We start from the raw sequence: 16,987 nt of genomic DNA, 5'->3' as shown, positions 1-16,987 counted from the left end.
TTTTTTTTAAATTTAATTTTGAATAAAGTGACAGTTAGTAATTTGCGCAATTGCGGTATGTACTCCATGCATATTATCGGCGTATAAAGTAATGTATCGGAGATCTCAAACAATTTATTGCAGTCCATGGAGCCCTGTTTAGATAGATAACTACGCTAAAAAACAACTACGTTTAAAAAAACAACGAAATTTGGACTAATATTTGTTGTTTCGGGTTTCTAAGACTAGTTAAGCTAAAAAGAATTGCCCCTGTAATGTTAGTAAATAATTGTTATTCTTGTAAATAAGTAGGGGTCAGCTGATATTAACATGCTCCAATTTCTAATAATTAATACAAAAAAGCGGCCTAGTGCGAGTCGGACTCGCGCATGAAGGGTTCCGTACCATTTATGACGTATTAAAAAAATCTACTTACTAGATCTTGTTCAACATTTTACCACTTTGGACACACATTTTACCACTTTGGAAGTGATAAAATGTGACTCTCGCGCGAACTATTCAGTTTAGAAAAAAATGATATTAGAAACCTCAATATCATTTTTGAAGACCTATCCGTAGATACACCACACGTATGGGTTTGATGAAAAAAAAATATATTTTATGACTTATTAAAAAAACTACTTACTAGATCTCGTTCAAACCAATTTTCGGTGGAAGTTTGCATGGTAATGTATATCATATATTTTTTTTAGATTTTTCTTTCTGTTATTTTCAGAAGTTACAGAGGGGGGGGGGGACATTTTTTTTCACTTTGGAAGTGTCTCTCGCACAAACTATTCAGTTAAGAAAAAAATGATATTAGGAACCTAAATATCATTTTTGAAGACCTATCCGATACCCCACACGTATGAGTTTGATGAAAAAAAATTTTTTTTTTAATTTTATGACGTATAAAAAAAAACTACTCCCTAGATCTCATTCAAACCAATTTTCGGTGGAAGTTTGCATGGTAATGTATATCATATATTTTTTTTAGATTTTTCATTCTGTTATTTTAGAAGTTACAGGGGGGGGGGACACATTTTTTCACTTTAGAAGTATCTCTCGCGCAAACTATTCAGTTTAGAAAAAAATGATATTAGGGACCTAAATATCATTTTTAAAGACCTAAATACCATTTTTAAGATACCCCACACGTATGGGTTTGATGAAAAAGATTTTTTGTGTTTCAGTTCTAAGTATGGAGAACCCCCAAAATTTATTGTTTTTTTTCTATTTTTGTGTGAACATCTTAATGCGGTTCATAGAATACATCCACTTACTAAGTTTGAACAGTATAGCTCTTATAGTTTCGGAAAAAAAGTGGCTGTGACATAATCGGACAGACAGACGGACATGACGAATCTATAAGGGTTCCGTTTTTTGCCATTTGGCTACGGAACCCTAAAAATCACTCTACCTATCGTGTTTCGAGTTTCGACCACGGGTTTCTCGGGTAATTGTGACGGTTACCAAACGATTACTCTACGAAAAGTAAATCCGCTTATAGATTTAATCCAAGTTGCCAACTGACCACTCTGCGTAATGAAATTCTGCCAAAGCGTCTGCGAAACAAAAATCGGCGTAATTTTACTCGGTGAATCAATAGGGCACCCTATTAGGGTTGTGGGCATGCCCATCGTGCCCACAACGGTGGATCCGCCCTTGGCGATTGTCACCTTGGCTAGGTCAGCTGATTTAGTACGTAAGCGACTACTCTTACCGGAGAGCCACGAAACGGACTCTCAGGGAAGTCAAGGAGCGTGCACGGTCGACGTCGACGGCACAAATGTACGGCGGTCGGCGAACGTGCACGCTCGTGACGCTTGGAGCATGTGTTCCATGACATTACCGTATATTAACCATTACCGTATATTATCCATACGTACATATAACCAAAACTTATATGTAAGTATGGATAGTGGTGTTTTTTCGATAACCATTATGTTTTATAAAGGGTTTTGCAATGTGAATTCCACAATCTAGTCGTAGTCTTATTTAATTCTCTATGATTGTGTTACCTGCCTACTTAAATGATTTCTACCTTAGGCAAAGATACAATCGTGCCGTCCTATAACAATATAGTCAGCAGCAATATGCCTAAAGAGTAAATAAAATGGTTTACAGGTCTGCTGCAGCTGTACCAGACCGTGCAGGACATGCAGGAACAGCTGCACCAGGTTAACGAGGTGGCGCGCCAGCTGGCCGGCGAAAAGGATGACCGCCATCAACATATTAAAGTACATACACGTAAAGGGTTTTACTATAAATAGACTTATCTACATTTTTGTAGTATGAACAAAACATTTCTTTACTCCATACTTACTGTGTTTATAACATAATTACTAGCTGTTGCCCGCGACTTCGTATGCGTGGATTTGTATATTGGTGGTTATATAAGTATTCTACATGAGCATAGAACATTATGTAACAAAAGATAGCAGTACGGTTAATCATTTGTTAATAATTATACAACGCATGAGATTTGTCTGTCACAAAAGTCACAACCTTCGAGGTTTTAAGCCCCTAACTGAAAAAAAAATGTTCTCAATATAATCCCTCTCATCCCCTTTTTTCAGATTTTCAAACCACTTAATCTTAATCTTAAATTTTTTGTACTTTTTAATATTTTCTCTTCCTACTAATTTCAAGTCCGTACTCAAATCGTTCCCGTTACAAACTTTCATCACCTTTTTAACTCTCTTAGCAGATGAATTATTTTTTTTATTTTAATATAATACCTTTTCACGAAGTTTCATGTTCCTACCTTAAAATAATACTTCAACGCCACGTTTCTATTTCGTTCCTTTTTAATCGGGTTGCATCTTCAAAATCGCTTCTTATCTTTTGTACATTTTATAAATGCAAGCTATTATGCAAATTTTAAATTTCTAGCTTTTGTTGTTTCGGCTCACCGTTGATGAGTCAGTCAGGACACACGTATTTATATATAAAAATGATAAAAGCATGAAAGTATAATATAATATGACCTACTTACCTAAGTAGGTATAGGTAGGTACATATTTATGTAATTGATCAGCTAATGAATTCTGTTACTTAAATCATAGGCACTTCTGGAACAAATCGAAATCCTTAAAACAATCAAAATGGACCGAGAAGACATGGCAGAAGCGATGGCTGAGAAAGCGGACCTACGCATGTTAGCGCGGAAGGTTTCTCACGATCAGTTTGAGATGGCTTGTGACGACCTCTCCAGAGGACTGGAACACGCCCTCGGGAAGCTCAACACACAGGTTTGTAATTGTGCCCTATATCCAATAAATGAACGTTAGAATCGTCTGTATTCTAGGTAATGACCCCGGCGACTGTAGGTACCCGTACCCCGGTCTTTCCATCTTTATCAAAGGTCTCAAGTTGCAGCTGTGCCTTTTGCACCCCTTTAATAATTTATTACTGATTACTGATAGGTTTATCAATTCTCGTCAGGAAGCACTGTGGCAGCAGGTGTTGGACGACGTGCAGCGCGAGATAGAGAGCAAGCTGGACAAAATGGAGCTATCTCCACTGAAGGAATTCTTCGAAACCAAGTTGCGCTTATTACAAGACAATCTGAAGCAAATGGCGTCACTACGCCGAAATGTGGAGGCAGCGGGCACCAAGAGGCGATTGCTAAGGTTACCTGTCTAATCATACAGTATTCTGAAGTACAGTCGTTAATGAAATATACACCTGCAAAATTGCATATCTACTTTATGAATGCAATCCATTGTATACATTTTTGCAGCTCACTGTACCTTGGCTCGACCTACTCTAATAAACTAGACCTGCCAAACAACAAACTTGGACTTTTTCAGAGAGGTGAACTGTATATCTTGCGACGCGGATGCTGTGATGCCATTAGAGAACACCGCTGCAATAGCAAGCAAGCCTTTGCCTGCCCATCTATCTATGAAGCCGTACCTCAGCTACGAACTAGGTTTGTGCCGTTGATTACCTACCAATAGTGCGCTGCTTTTATGTTCCCAGATAATATCTCGTCCCCTCCCTTGTCTTACTGGGATTACATGTTTTGTCCTCCTGTACAAGGTGTAACAAAAATTTTGGGGTTTACTGAAGGACATAAACTTTTTATAATATCCGGTACCGTGTTCTGTAGGGCTAAGATGGTCGTCGGCTCTTTATCATTTGTCACCATAGCTGTCACGTTCTAACAAGTATGTAAGCACGAAAGTGACGGGTATAGTGACAGGTGATAAAAATGGAAACATGCTACCACCGCTGATTATGAAAAAGTAGAAAAAAAATGTATTTGACGCGAAAACATTTTTTCTATGGGGCAGATCGTTCAAGTCGGCCAATCCTCCCATACGAAGAGCAAAAAATTTTCATGTCAAAAAAAATGTTCTACTTTCTCCTGATCATAAGACCATACCGAACGTGCCCTTTAACGAGTCCCCACTATTTTTGTTACACCTACAACACCTTTCATAAAATTAAGATCATGAATGATAATGGTCGTACGGCTTCAATCTGTGTCTCTTTAACATTTGCATTGCACTTATTTGTATGGGTATTTATATGTACATGGTTAGTCTTAGCACTTAAAATGTACTCGAAACGTTAAGTAATGAAAAAAATCAGTCATTGCGAAATAATTCTGCTAACCCATCTCCCACAGATACCATTCGCAAGACACAGGCAAGCAACCTGCCGCAGCGTAACCTGCACGACTGGGAGACTATAGAAAAGCAAAAGGCTCCGAAAGCACCCGTAAAAGTTAGGTAAGAATTTAATAATAATACTTACCATTCAATAAAGAAGAATATTCCACCTTTCTTCGCATTCCAAGCTTGTCCTTTGAAGACTTAAGATGCATGGTCTAATGGATAAGTTATACTTACCTGTCCATGTCCATTTCCATCCACAACCGTTGACCGTAGATACCTAAAATGAAATAAGTTAAGTAGGTACGTTATGTTGCAGATCGGATACGGACAAGCACATCTGCAACCGCTACTGCGGCGGGTCGCACACGACGACCACTCCGGCGCAGCGCGTGGCGCGCACCGGCCACTTCATCAAGCAGTGGGGGCCGGACGTCGTGCCGCTCTCGAGCGGCCTGGCAGCCGGCGACGATGGCAGGGTGAGTGCAGAGGCAAACTTACCTTAGGGCCATAAGGAACTATGGCCCAAGTGGCCAGCAGTTTTAGGCCGCTATGCTACCGTGCTACGCCGCGAGCGCTTATTTCTAAAAAATCCTCTGTAGATTTGCACTTTTTCGCCTAGAAACATCATCCACATTGTAAAGGCAAAGATATATGTCACAATTACTAACACACCGTTAGACGACGAAGATATAAGTCTACAGCTTGTTCCATACATTTATGTCATGATTTTCGACTTAGGCCCTTATAGGCTTTTATAGGCCCAAGGCGCCAATACATCAACGGTTGATGTCTCTTTCTGGTGATGGTAAATCGAATGTTTTGCGGAACTTCGACTACTTAATGATCGCTCAAGTACACTCTATTTATGTCGATATGCACTTCCTATCATATTTTTGTTATCAATATTGATCACTAATAACTAAGAATCGTAAAAAACCTCCAATCAACAGAGATACTTAATTTAATTTCGGTCGCCACGAAAAAATTACCTTAACAAGACGCAATGAAAAAGGTCGAAAACTGTATATATATAAGAAGAAAAAGAACTATATACTTACTTACGAAACTTAACGACCGCTCTGGCCTCGTAGGTTTTTTTTTATACTACGTCGGTGGCAAACAAGCATACGGCCTGCCTGATGGTAAGCAGTCTCCGTAGCCTATGTACACCTGCAACTCCAGAGGAGTTACATGCGCGTTGCCGACCCTAACCCCACCCCCCTCGTTGAGCTCTGGCAACCTTACTCACCGGCAGGAACACAACACTATGAGTAGGGTCAAGTGTTATTTGGCTGCGGTTTTCTGTAAGGTGGAGGTACTTCCCCAGTTGGGCTCTGCTCTAGATCTGGAATGACATCTGCTGTGCTGTGCCCTACCACACAAGGCGAGATGACATTCACATTGCCCATACCTCTCTTTTGGACGTAGTTTAAGGACATACCCGGGTCGTAGGTAATGATATAGTTCTGGGTTCGAATCTCAGTAAGGGCATTTATTCGTGTGATGAGCACGGCTATTTATTCCTGAGTCATAGGTGTTTTCTATGTATTTAAGTATTTATATATTATACGAGTATTTATCGTTGCATGAGTATCCACAACACAAGCCTTCTTGAGCTTACTGTGGGGCTTAGTCAATTTGTGTAAGAATGTCCAATATTGATTTATTTATTTAAGCCCCATTTAGACGGGTCAAGTACCTACTTACATGCAATATTCGATACTAGTAACTTCAGAGTATAATAGTACTACCCTCATCTGTAATTTATTTGTGATAAGAAATAATTGATAGATAATATTCACATTAGCACATTGCAAATAGGTTGCCTAGTAAAATTGCGTGGGATTTTTTTTTTTAGATATTCCTTATAACTTATCTTAGACCACAATGGATTCAGTCGATCGACCAAATACTGCAATGTAACGAAAATCGCATGCAAGTTCTTGACCCGTCTAAATCGCGCTTTAGGTGACAAAATACTACTGAGACTAATGAAATGAGCAGCTTAGAACGCTGTGAAAACTATAATATTAAAATAAATTGACAAATGAGACGATCCATGATAGATGGAGAGCTGGTAGACGTTTTAGAGTAGGTATTCGAGGCAAGCGAAATATTGCCTGATACTTCTCCTATCATACCCTTACTCAGCACTGCAGGTCTGGCTACAGGTAAGCTGGGCTAAACTCAACCACATTTTAATTTACTACACTACAAAAATAACTTTGTTATGCATACAATTTGTATAGTAGACAAATTTAATTTTACGTGCTAGTAAGTGTCATACGTTACTTTCTAGATCGTCTAACAAGGTTAAAGACCTGGCCAAATGTTCTGGTTATTTTTAGTACTTTTATTTATTTATTTATTATACTTTAGAAACATACAGTCGTTTACAAACAGTACCTATACAAAATTGCTTAAGTTTAGACCTAGAGTTTCATTTTTTACATAAAATCAGTCTGTTTTTTTTTTTTTTTTTTTTTTTCTTTAAGATTACAATTTTAAATGTTACCCAAAACTAAACATTTGAGAGCGTAAAGAAAAGAAAACATGCATAATTACATTTGTTACCTAAAGAAAAGCACGTTTTAAAATATTAATGGAACAAGTAAATATATCTATGTTAGAGAGCTTGTCATTTTCGTTAAATAGTTTGCAGGCACGTCTTATGAATATATTTTGTGCATAACACGTTCTACTGTTGGGAATCGAGAATAACCTTTTCTTCTGACAGTGGCGCTGACGTCTACGAGGAACTCTGAGCTGTATTTGGTGTAGTAGCGAGGGGACATCTAATATATTGCGCATAATTTTATAGAGTAAGACGGAATCTGCGATATCTCGGCGGTTACTAAGTGTTTGAAGTTTATGGTGGATCAGTGATTCGCTATAGCTAACATGTGTGTGACCAGTTCTAAAATCGAGAGTTTTAAGGAACTTTCTTTGTATCCGTTCCACCCGTTCAATATGGATGTTATGATAAGGTTTCCAAACTGTACTAGCAAACTCGAGATGGCTGCGAACAAAGCTATTAAAAAGGATTTTGTAGGTGGTACTATTTTTAAATGGTTTACCAACTCTTAGAATGAAGCCTAGTTGTTTGTACGCCTTTTTTATGACAGAATCTAAATGAGGTATGAACGACAGTTTAGAATCCAATAGAACTCCAAGATCACGGATTAGTGTTACTCTACGCAGGTAATTATTACATAAAGTGAAGTTATATTGTGCATTATTTTTTTTCCGTGTAAAGTTTATTACAGAACATTTATTTATATTTAAAAATAAATCATTATCTTTACAGAATGTCTCAAAACTTATTAAATCGTCCTGCAACAAGTAGGTAATAATCATCAATCGTATTTATGACTTTATAAATTTTCGTGTCATCTGCGTAGAGCAAAACCTTCGAGTGTTTGATATATTTATCTATATCGTTTATAAATAGCGTGAAAAGCAACGGGCCTAAATGAGATCCCTGGGGTACACCGGAACTAATTGTTTTCCATTGAGAAGTGTAACCCGATAATACTACACATTGGCTTCGATTTTCAATATAAGATTTAATCCAACGGAAAAGGTCTCCGTGTATTCCGATGTGCCAAAGCTTGAGAAGAAGCTTATTGTGACAAATTTTGTCAAAGGCTTTGGCAAAATCAGTGTACACAGCCTCTACACATGAGCCTCCATCCATTGCGACTAAAATATCATTGGCAAAAGTTAAGAGATTAGTGTCTACCGACCGACCTTTGAAAAAGCCGTGTTGATTGGGGCTGATATGGTTTTTAACTACTTGAGAAAGCTGACTAGTGACTATTTTTTCAAAATTTTGTTGAATTGACATAATTTTGATATAGGCCTAAATTGTTCAATATTGTTGCTAACTTGACCCTTGGGGATAGGTGTCACGAATGCTCTTTTCCAGATTTCGGGAACACAGCCAGATTTAATAGACTTTTGGAAAATGATAGTTAATGGTATTGCGAGGTTTGCTGAACATTTTTTTATGAAAATAGGATGAATGCCGTCAGGACCTGCACCTTTGTTCGTATTAATTATATTTAAAAGCCTATGGACAGATGCTCGATTAATGTTTATAGTACAAATATCTACTAAGGGTTCGGCGGGTGGCAGTAAAGTATCGACAAATAAGCTGTTACGAGATTCCTCAAAAACGGAGTGAAAAAAGTCATTAAATAAATTACAGATTTCTGCACCATCTGAGGTAGCATGATCCTTATATCTCATCGTTTGTGGTAATTTATTTTTAGAATTTATAGATTTTATATAAGACCAAAAATAATTTGGACATGATTTTATTTTATATTCGGAATAAGAAATGTAATTTTTGTAACATTGTGCTTCCATTTTTTCTGCTCGTTTACGTAATATTTTAAAAGATTAATAATCCAAAGGATTGCCGTATTTTTTCCAATTCTTATGAAACTTACGTTTTTCACGTAACAACTTTATTAATGGTCTAGTGTGCCACACCGGAACGGACGCCGATACGTTGATTCGACGCATAGGGATATGATAACTAATCAACTGTCTTAAAATATCGTAGAATTTTGTTACACAGCTTGTCAAATCGATATTTTCCATGATATAATACCAATTGATTTTAGATAATTCTAAATTAATTTTGTTATAATCACCATTCTTAAAATTATAAATACTATTAGGTTTCGGATTAAGAGAGGGTTCAAATTTTAAATATAAATCTATTGTTAACGCTTTGTGGTGATTATCTTCAGGCGTGAGTGGTAGGTCGCAAGGAGCAACTGTACACTCTGTGCTACACAATATTAAATCGAGAATGCGATTATTAACGTTATGAACTCCATTAAATTGTTTTAATTCCGTATAAGATAAAAAATCATGCAGCACTCGTGTTGTGTAACTGTTACCTGTAATTAAATGCATTCCCGGGGACGAGTGGGGCACCCACTCGGCTTCCGGTATATTAAAATCTCCTGTAAGCAAGAATAGATCATTTGGCCTATCGGTAATAATTTGATCTGCAGTTTCAAAAAAAGAAGTTAGGGAATCCCTATGTCCAGGACCCTGGGGAATGTAAATACAGGCTATATTTAAAAAAGATTGTTTTTGAGGGTTACGAGCATTTCTTCCATGCGGGTCGAATGGAATAGAAACCCAGACACATTCACAATGGGCGCGCGGCGGCACGGGCCAGTCGCGGCGTACCGGTTGGCAACAAGCTCGGATGGCCACGGCCGCCCCGCCGCCACGAGTCGCGCCGCTATCCGCCACCGACCGAGTACTATTTAGATAGTTAATTTTTACTTGTAAAAATTACGGATTTCCTTAAAAAAATATTTTTTTTTGGATTTTATGAAAGAATATTTAATAATAATTATTATGCACGCGCCTGGCAAGGTCAAAGACCCGACCAAATTTTCTAGCTATTTTTTTATGAATATTTAGATACTTAACTTGGTCTTGTAAAAATTACTGATTGCCTTAAGAACATTTATTGGGCCCAGAAGTCTTTAAATATTTATGGGTAGATTTAGTCCTGCTACCCTGCAGCTAGAATTGCAGTGCTGGCTCAGGGTATTTATTATAAGAGAGGTGTCAGGCAAATTTTCAGCTTGCCTCAAGTACATACTCCAAAACGTCTATCAGCTCTCGGACCATAATGCTTCCGGCCGATAGATAGAGGCTGAAGTTTATTTGTCTGACTGAGCGATCCTTCTTAGTGATCACGCGCTTATTTCATTACAGCTGTACAAAGTTACCACCACGGAGCACGCCAACGTTGGACCAGGTATTATTCTATCAAAACTATAATTCAATTAGTCTAATTTACAAAAGTCAGTAGAAGTTATAGTTCTTAAATATTAGGCAATGCCTTTTTAAAATGACATCTACAATATCGTCAATATCTACATCTGTATGTAATTTAATAAAAAGAATTAAGTACCTGCTTATAGTTGGTACACATCAACTACTTACATAAAAAAATAGTAATATGATATTATAATTAATAATTTAACTTGATTATGATTTAATTGGTCATAAAATATTTACAAAACAACAATACATATTTATGACGAACGCAATTAAAACCAGAATTTGGTTGTGTTTGAACGGTCTTTTTTTTGCGGCTAAAGCGCGTTTGAGCAATACGATAATAGAGGGTACCTATGCATTAGTGCATTATGTCTCACTCACACATTAAGAAAAATATGAGGTACAAATACACACTGTACCAAGAAATTGGACAGGTGTACTACCATTCTAAGCCACGCTCATTACGCGATTAGTACGCAGCGTTTCTAAAAATCGTATTGGGGCGTAGCTATCGCCGTATCTGCCGTATCAATTAAACGGGGCCCTCGGGCCACAGGGGCCCCCAACGTGCGTTTTTGTGAGAAATCTTTACCCTTCCTAAGAGCCCCCAAACAATTTTTATACGGGGCTCCGCCAAGGCACGCTAAGACACGATAATACATCATTAATAACAGATATAATTCATTTATAAAGGTTAAAAATGGTTTATAATTATAAAGTTATGCGCGCCGATCCCCGATAGAGAATTGTTGTAGGTGGATCAGTGGACCCGAATTGCACGAAAAAGCCGAAGTCGCCTGAACCTTCCAAGACGCAGCCGAAGGCGCCAGTCATAATTCTAAACAAGGTACTTCTCGCATAGCACGATTTATTAACCGGGTCATTCTCCAGATTTGTGCCTGCCTCTAAACTCCGTCAAAGTATACTAAATGTATGAAAAGTTTGACCGCAATTACATAATTTGAGAATGACCAACCACATACAAACAGCAACACTCTTAACCTGTCCATCGGTGGACCTTATATCTTTTGTAATAAGGTCCACCGATGGACAGTTAACAGTGTGTGCGATGGTACGACCAATTTAATATGTACTGTAAATTATACGAGCGATTACTTTTACACTCTACTCTATCCCAATCTCTGGTGCTCCTACACTGGCAGTTATAGTCTGTATTTTCGTTATAACCGCAAACTTAAACTGGATGTAGGTTTTAGTGCTATAAAATCATTCTGGACGCTTTTTTTAATTTAGTTTTAACTACCGAGCATTATAAATTTTTGAAAATTTTTCGAGCGGCAATGTATTTCTTACATCATGGTTCAATTGTGACGTCGCACCATGAAGCAGTGATACATTGATTGCTGAATTATTTTATATGGATTTATTATGCGGTTGTATCTAAAATACACGCATTGTGCGACAGATAGAACATAGAAAGTATAACACTCTCAATACTAACAGGTTGTGCCTGTCACACGATGTTATATATACCTACTCTGGCAAACCCACTTAGTAGAAAAAGGCGCGAAACTTAAATTTTCTATGAGAGAACAACCCTTAATACCATTTTTTTTTTAATTTTCCGAGTTTTTCTACTGACGGCAATCGCTTGCCAAACTATAATAACGTTATATGTATAATTGAAGCCCGTGTGGAAGCACCATTAATTTTGTTTCCTGTCCATGACATCCGAAACGAATACCAAAACAGAGTTACTCTGGAATCCACGTATACTAAAGGACGCACAATATCATACTTTGCACAAGTTTCAATCAGGCTACGTGTTAATTGTCGCATTATTACGTATCAGTCTATTGTCAGCGCAACTATTCATACAGAATTGTATATGAAAAAGTCAAGTGGTCGTTTAAAAATTTCAATTTAGCTATATTTTTCATATTCATCTTCTTCTTCCTTGCGTTGTCCCGGCATTTTGCCACGGCTCATGGGAGCCTGGGGTCCGCTTGACAACTAATCCCAAGATTTGGCGTAGGCACTAATTTTACGAAAGCGACTGCCATCTGCCCTTCCAACCCAGAGGGTAAACTAGGCCTTGTTGGGATTAGTCCGGTTTCCTCACGATGTTTTCCTTCACCGAAAAGCGGCTGGTAAATATCAAATGATATTTCGTACATAAGTTCCGAAAAACTCATTGGTACGAGCCGGGGTTTGAACCCGCGACCTCCGAATTGCAAGTCGCACGCTCTTACCGCTAGGCCACCAGCGCTTCATTTTTCATATTCATCACCATAACTATATTTGCAGGAATGTCGCTGCCTGGACGGGGGCGCTTAACCTCTTGTGAGTACTTTCAATGATACCCTAATTATTTTACGTTATCCTGAATAACTCGCAAACAAAAGAGAATCGTGGTCTGATGTTAAGCATGGAGGGTCCTTAGGACCTAACAGTACACTACCAGAAATATCGACAAAATCCGTCGTTGGGAGCACTTCTTGTTCGCTTAGCCTGCTAGACCCTTTATAAATTACTTACCTATGTAGTAACAAAGATATATAATATCTTATTTATATGTTTTTATTGAATTCCGTTAACTCCGACATATGGGTAAGTACGTTTAAGGAAACTAAATGGCATAGTTAATTCACTTTTTTTTTTTTATAAAGGTAACTAAATATAGCGTTGTTGTGACACGGGCATTACATTTAATTTAACCAAACAAGTGAAAACTGTGACATATCAATGTCATTTCGAACATGAATCGTCCGAGATAGTACTTAAATACATTTACGTTTAGTAGCAAATGTATAAGTACACTCGTACTAAACACTAATCAATGTGCAAACAGGCCCTAATGTAAGTGTATACGCTTGTAAGGGCCTTATAAGCTAAAAATAGATTATTGATTATCTCCGAAATGGAGTTAATTAGAATATCGGTGTCTTTGAGAAAGTTACTTAGTTTAAGCTCAAGAATGCAGCCTTCAAATTAACGGAAAAAATAAATAAAGAAGAATAAATAAAAAAATAAAATAAAGTCTAAGAAAAGAACGTGCCTTGAAAAATCAAGAAAAATGTATGCGATACTTACACCTTTGGCCTTTACTCGAGTAGATGGCGACACTGTCGTTCTAAGATTTTTGGTCTTTGGTAGTAGTTAAATAAAATGGCTTTTCCAGTGTCAATGTCATGACATACTTTTACATTTCATGAAATACTTTTGGAAAACTTCATATTTCAGCAAAGGAAATTATACCTTTACAATAGGTACGGTTACGTCTGAAAATATCGATAAGAAAAAAGTGCCAAAAATATGTATACACGACTTTATTGCCCATATATTAAGGTAGTGTATACTTTTGGCACTTTATTCGTATCTATATTTTCAGACGTGACTGAACCAACTTCTATTTAATTCTAGATCTTTCAGGAAGGATCGCCCGAACACTGTACATTAATCTCACTATGTTTTACGTACATTGGTAGAGTCGGTCCCAGCTAACTCTACATGGCATTGGGCAAAATGTGGAAATACGATCATAAATGTTAATTCCTAAGTCAATATGTCGTTTATAATGACACTCCACTCTTTCTTCAGTTAAAGTCGGTGCAGAGTCAATTAGACGGCCTCTTAACCCTTTACCGCATACGAAGCCATACATGGCAGATATGATATTCAACTCTATTGACAGCCATTAAAGTTCAAATTTCAAAGTTCAATATTGTTCATTAGATGCAGTAAGGGATTGTAGTAGATGTAAGTAGACCCATTTACGAATAGCTAATATGTCTAACAAACATCTTCTTACCTTGCGGCCGACCCATTTCATCCAAAATGCTTACGAGTACTAGAATAGATATTACAGTACATATGGGGCTACTTTATAGCACTAGTGCGAGAAGTAGCATATTACGTTACTGTGTCGAACATTTAAAGGGCCATATGTACTGTAAAACGTTGTACGATACATGTGCGAATAGGTAATTCGCAACTCGTGTCGATTTAAAACACTCCCTTCGGTCGTGTTTTAATTTATCGCCACTCATTTCGAATTTCCTATTTTTCGCACTTGTATCGTAATGTACTATTTTATGACATGCATCCGTGCATAACCGTGGCGCCGCCCTAGTGGGTATGGGACATATTGCTTATTTGACAGTTGGCACTGTTGGCCGCTACCAAATAGTACAAAGATGGCGTCCCCTGAAAGTTCGTATTCTTACCACGTAGTGCGTTGGCGTCGCGCGCCGCTTGTATTTTTCCCACTACCAACATAGGACATAGCCGATATTCCGGTTTAAAAAAAAACCGCTAAGACACAAACTAAGGCACGCGTATTTGTTGTTCATTTTAAACCCGTGAGTTAAATAAGTTATTTGATATATTTATACTTACACAAGACACCGTTATAAAACCTTGAACATCGGTGATTGTGAACTAAACTGGAGACTAATTTAGGTCAAAGTCTTTTATCAAAGGCTTTAAATTGTCTTAAATTAAAGGACTAGTCTAGTTTAGGAGTCCTATTATATTAATACTATATATTACTATTACTATAATGATGAATAACTACCGGAGACATATCCTGAAGGACGGCACGGTCGACATTTGACAAGCATATCGTCTCCGGAAGTTTTCATTCAGCAAGCACCTACAGTACCTACAAAGACTCTCGCTAGGTGGCTGGATTAACGGTCAGATGCACAAGGCGGTAATCTTGGACACGGCGCGGATAGTACGTCGGTTCCTCTTTCTGCGGCCCTGACCACCGGCAGCAGGTTAGGTTTTTAGAGTTCCGTGGTCAACTAGTTTGTCTGTAGGTTCGCGGCTTTGCTCCGTGATCGTTAGTGCTCGAAAGCTACAATTTGGCATAGATACATAAAACATGCATGGCGTCAGAACGGTAAAATAAAGTCTACAAATAAAATTTGGTACCTCCCATACAAAATTGCGATTAACCGATTTTTATCTAAAATCTAGGCAAACATGGACTGGACCAACTTTTTACACTTAGATTATATATCAAATAAGCTTTCATTTTATATAATATTTGAATTAATACCAAAAAGTTAAAAAATTCAATTCAGGCCGTACGCAGTTCAACTATTAGGCAACCTATTTGCAATGTGCCAATGTGAATATTATCTATGATTTATTTCTATCAGAAATAAATAACTGATTTTTCAAGACATGCGTCGCTTAATGACATCCGTTGGTCTCTTGCTACCATCAATGTGCCTGCTCTTCTTGAGCCGACTGGTATTATCAGGGATGATGGCAAGAGGCCTGATAGGGTGTTTTTAGTTCTTTATTGTAGCTTGGGACGGATGTTAGTGTGGGATGCTACCTGCGTAGACACACTGGCACCGTCCGTTTACATTAGTCCGTTGGAGGTCCAGCGGACTAATGTAAACGCTGGCGCAGCGGCGGTTGAAACGTAATATATATAAAAGCCAAATGGTACAAATCCAAAGTACCATTTTGTACCATTTGGCATTGATACTCTAGGTCCATGGGGTGCCAGCACGCACAAGTTTTTTTCAGAAATAGCGAAGCGTCTGGTTGACATAACTTGTGACCGAAGAGCTGGCGGCTTCCTCGCAAAACGTATTAGTATTGCGATACAACGAGGAAATATTTACAGCCAGCATCCTTGGTACAATGCCTCAAGAGCCTTTTGTTTAGATTTAAGCTAGTTATACTAATCATCTGTATATATCCATTATATACATTGTAAATAAATATTTAGACCTTAAAAACAAACAAATGATGGTAGATATTCCTTATAACGTATCTTGGACCATACGTACTCCAACTACGTGAAACGTAGGTTTAAGTAGACGGCGTGCGCCTTTATTGATCGCTAATAATGATTCAAGATTTTTTTCAATTACAGATGAATGGATATGCTGAAGTTTTTTGGAATAAAACTACACGGTTTCATAAAATCACTGCATTTGCGGACATCGTAAATTACTAATATGTAATTCTTCACTAAATTAAAGACTATAACTTCCAAACTTTGCATTTTAATTTTATAAATCCCCACTAAAAATTTACTTACAGATTAATTCTAGACCTATCCTACAACTATCTGCCATTTTATATTTAAAATTATAAATTCACAAGATGAATGTAGAATAAAATTAATATATCACAAACAAATACATAAGACAAGGATAACGTTGAAGGTTTCCAACCGTCACCGCCGACGTCCGGAAGGGTTTGGTCGCCTCCAGCACTTGCACAACCCACGAGCCACAATACACCCAGGTTCAGTTCATATCCTCATATACAGGAGTGCATTCCCAAGATCGAACGTCCATTTTATTCAAGAATCACGAACGATACGAACGTACCAGACCAAGTATGACTACTGTATTTAAGGAACATAACTGCGTTTTCAGCCATCTCGTATTCTGAATTTAGCCCTTTTATCCCTACTATATACCAATGTTACTTATATTTTAATACTAACTTTTGCCCGCGACCTTATTCTGCGTAGAAATTAGTAATTTGGATACCTTTAATATTTAAAGAAATCTGTTTTTTACTATATCCTTCTTTCCACCTCCATAATGGATGAGTACTTGGTT

The 16,987-nt window shown here is 37.7% G+C and overlaps 1 protein-coding gene across 2 annotated transcripts in view; it reads left to right on the top strand.

Annotated features, from left to right (window-relative positions):
- The window catches only part of LOC133520115 (uncharacterized), a 38,257-nt gene extending 21,846 nt beyond the window's left edge, over positions 1-16,411 (top strand). For both annotated transcript variants that reach the window (XM_061854444.1, XM_061854453.1), the window contains 10 exons: positions 2,107-2,219; positions 3,048-3,233; positions 3,427-3,614; positions 3,795-3,916; positions 4,619-4,721; positions 4,924-5,083; positions 10,359-10,401; positions 11,183-11,274; positions 12,696-12,731; positions 16,288-16,411. In XM_061854444.1, coding sequence (XP_061710428.1) covers positions 2,107-2,219; positions 3,048-3,233; positions 3,427-3,614; positions 3,795-3,916; positions 4,619-4,721; positions 4,924-5,083; positions 10,359-10,401; positions 11,183-11,274; positions 12,696-12,725 — 1,037 coding nt within the window. In that variant the 3' untranslated portion in view covers positions 12,726-12,731; positions 16,288-16,411. The remainder of the gene's footprint in view (positions 1-2,106; positions 2,220-3,047; positions 3,234-3,426; positions 3,615-3,794; positions 3,917-4,618; positions 4,722-4,923; positions 5,084-10,358; positions 10,402-11,182; positions 11,275-12,695; positions 12,732-16,287) is intronic.
- Positions 16,412-16,987: the final 576 nt, after the last annotated feature.

The sequence above is a fragment of the Cydia pomonella genome, chromosome 1 (assembly GCF_033807575.1).
Source record: "Cydia pomonella isolate Wapato2018A chromosome 1, ilCydPomo1, whole genome shotgun sequence".
In the NCBI taxonomy this organism is placed as follows: domain Eukaryota; kingdom Metazoa; phylum Arthropoda; class Insecta; order Lepidoptera; family Tortricidae; genus Cydia; species Cydia pomonella.
The sequence above is the reverse complement of the archived record's forward strand: the minus strand, read 5'-3'. Positions and strand labels throughout refer to the sequence as shown.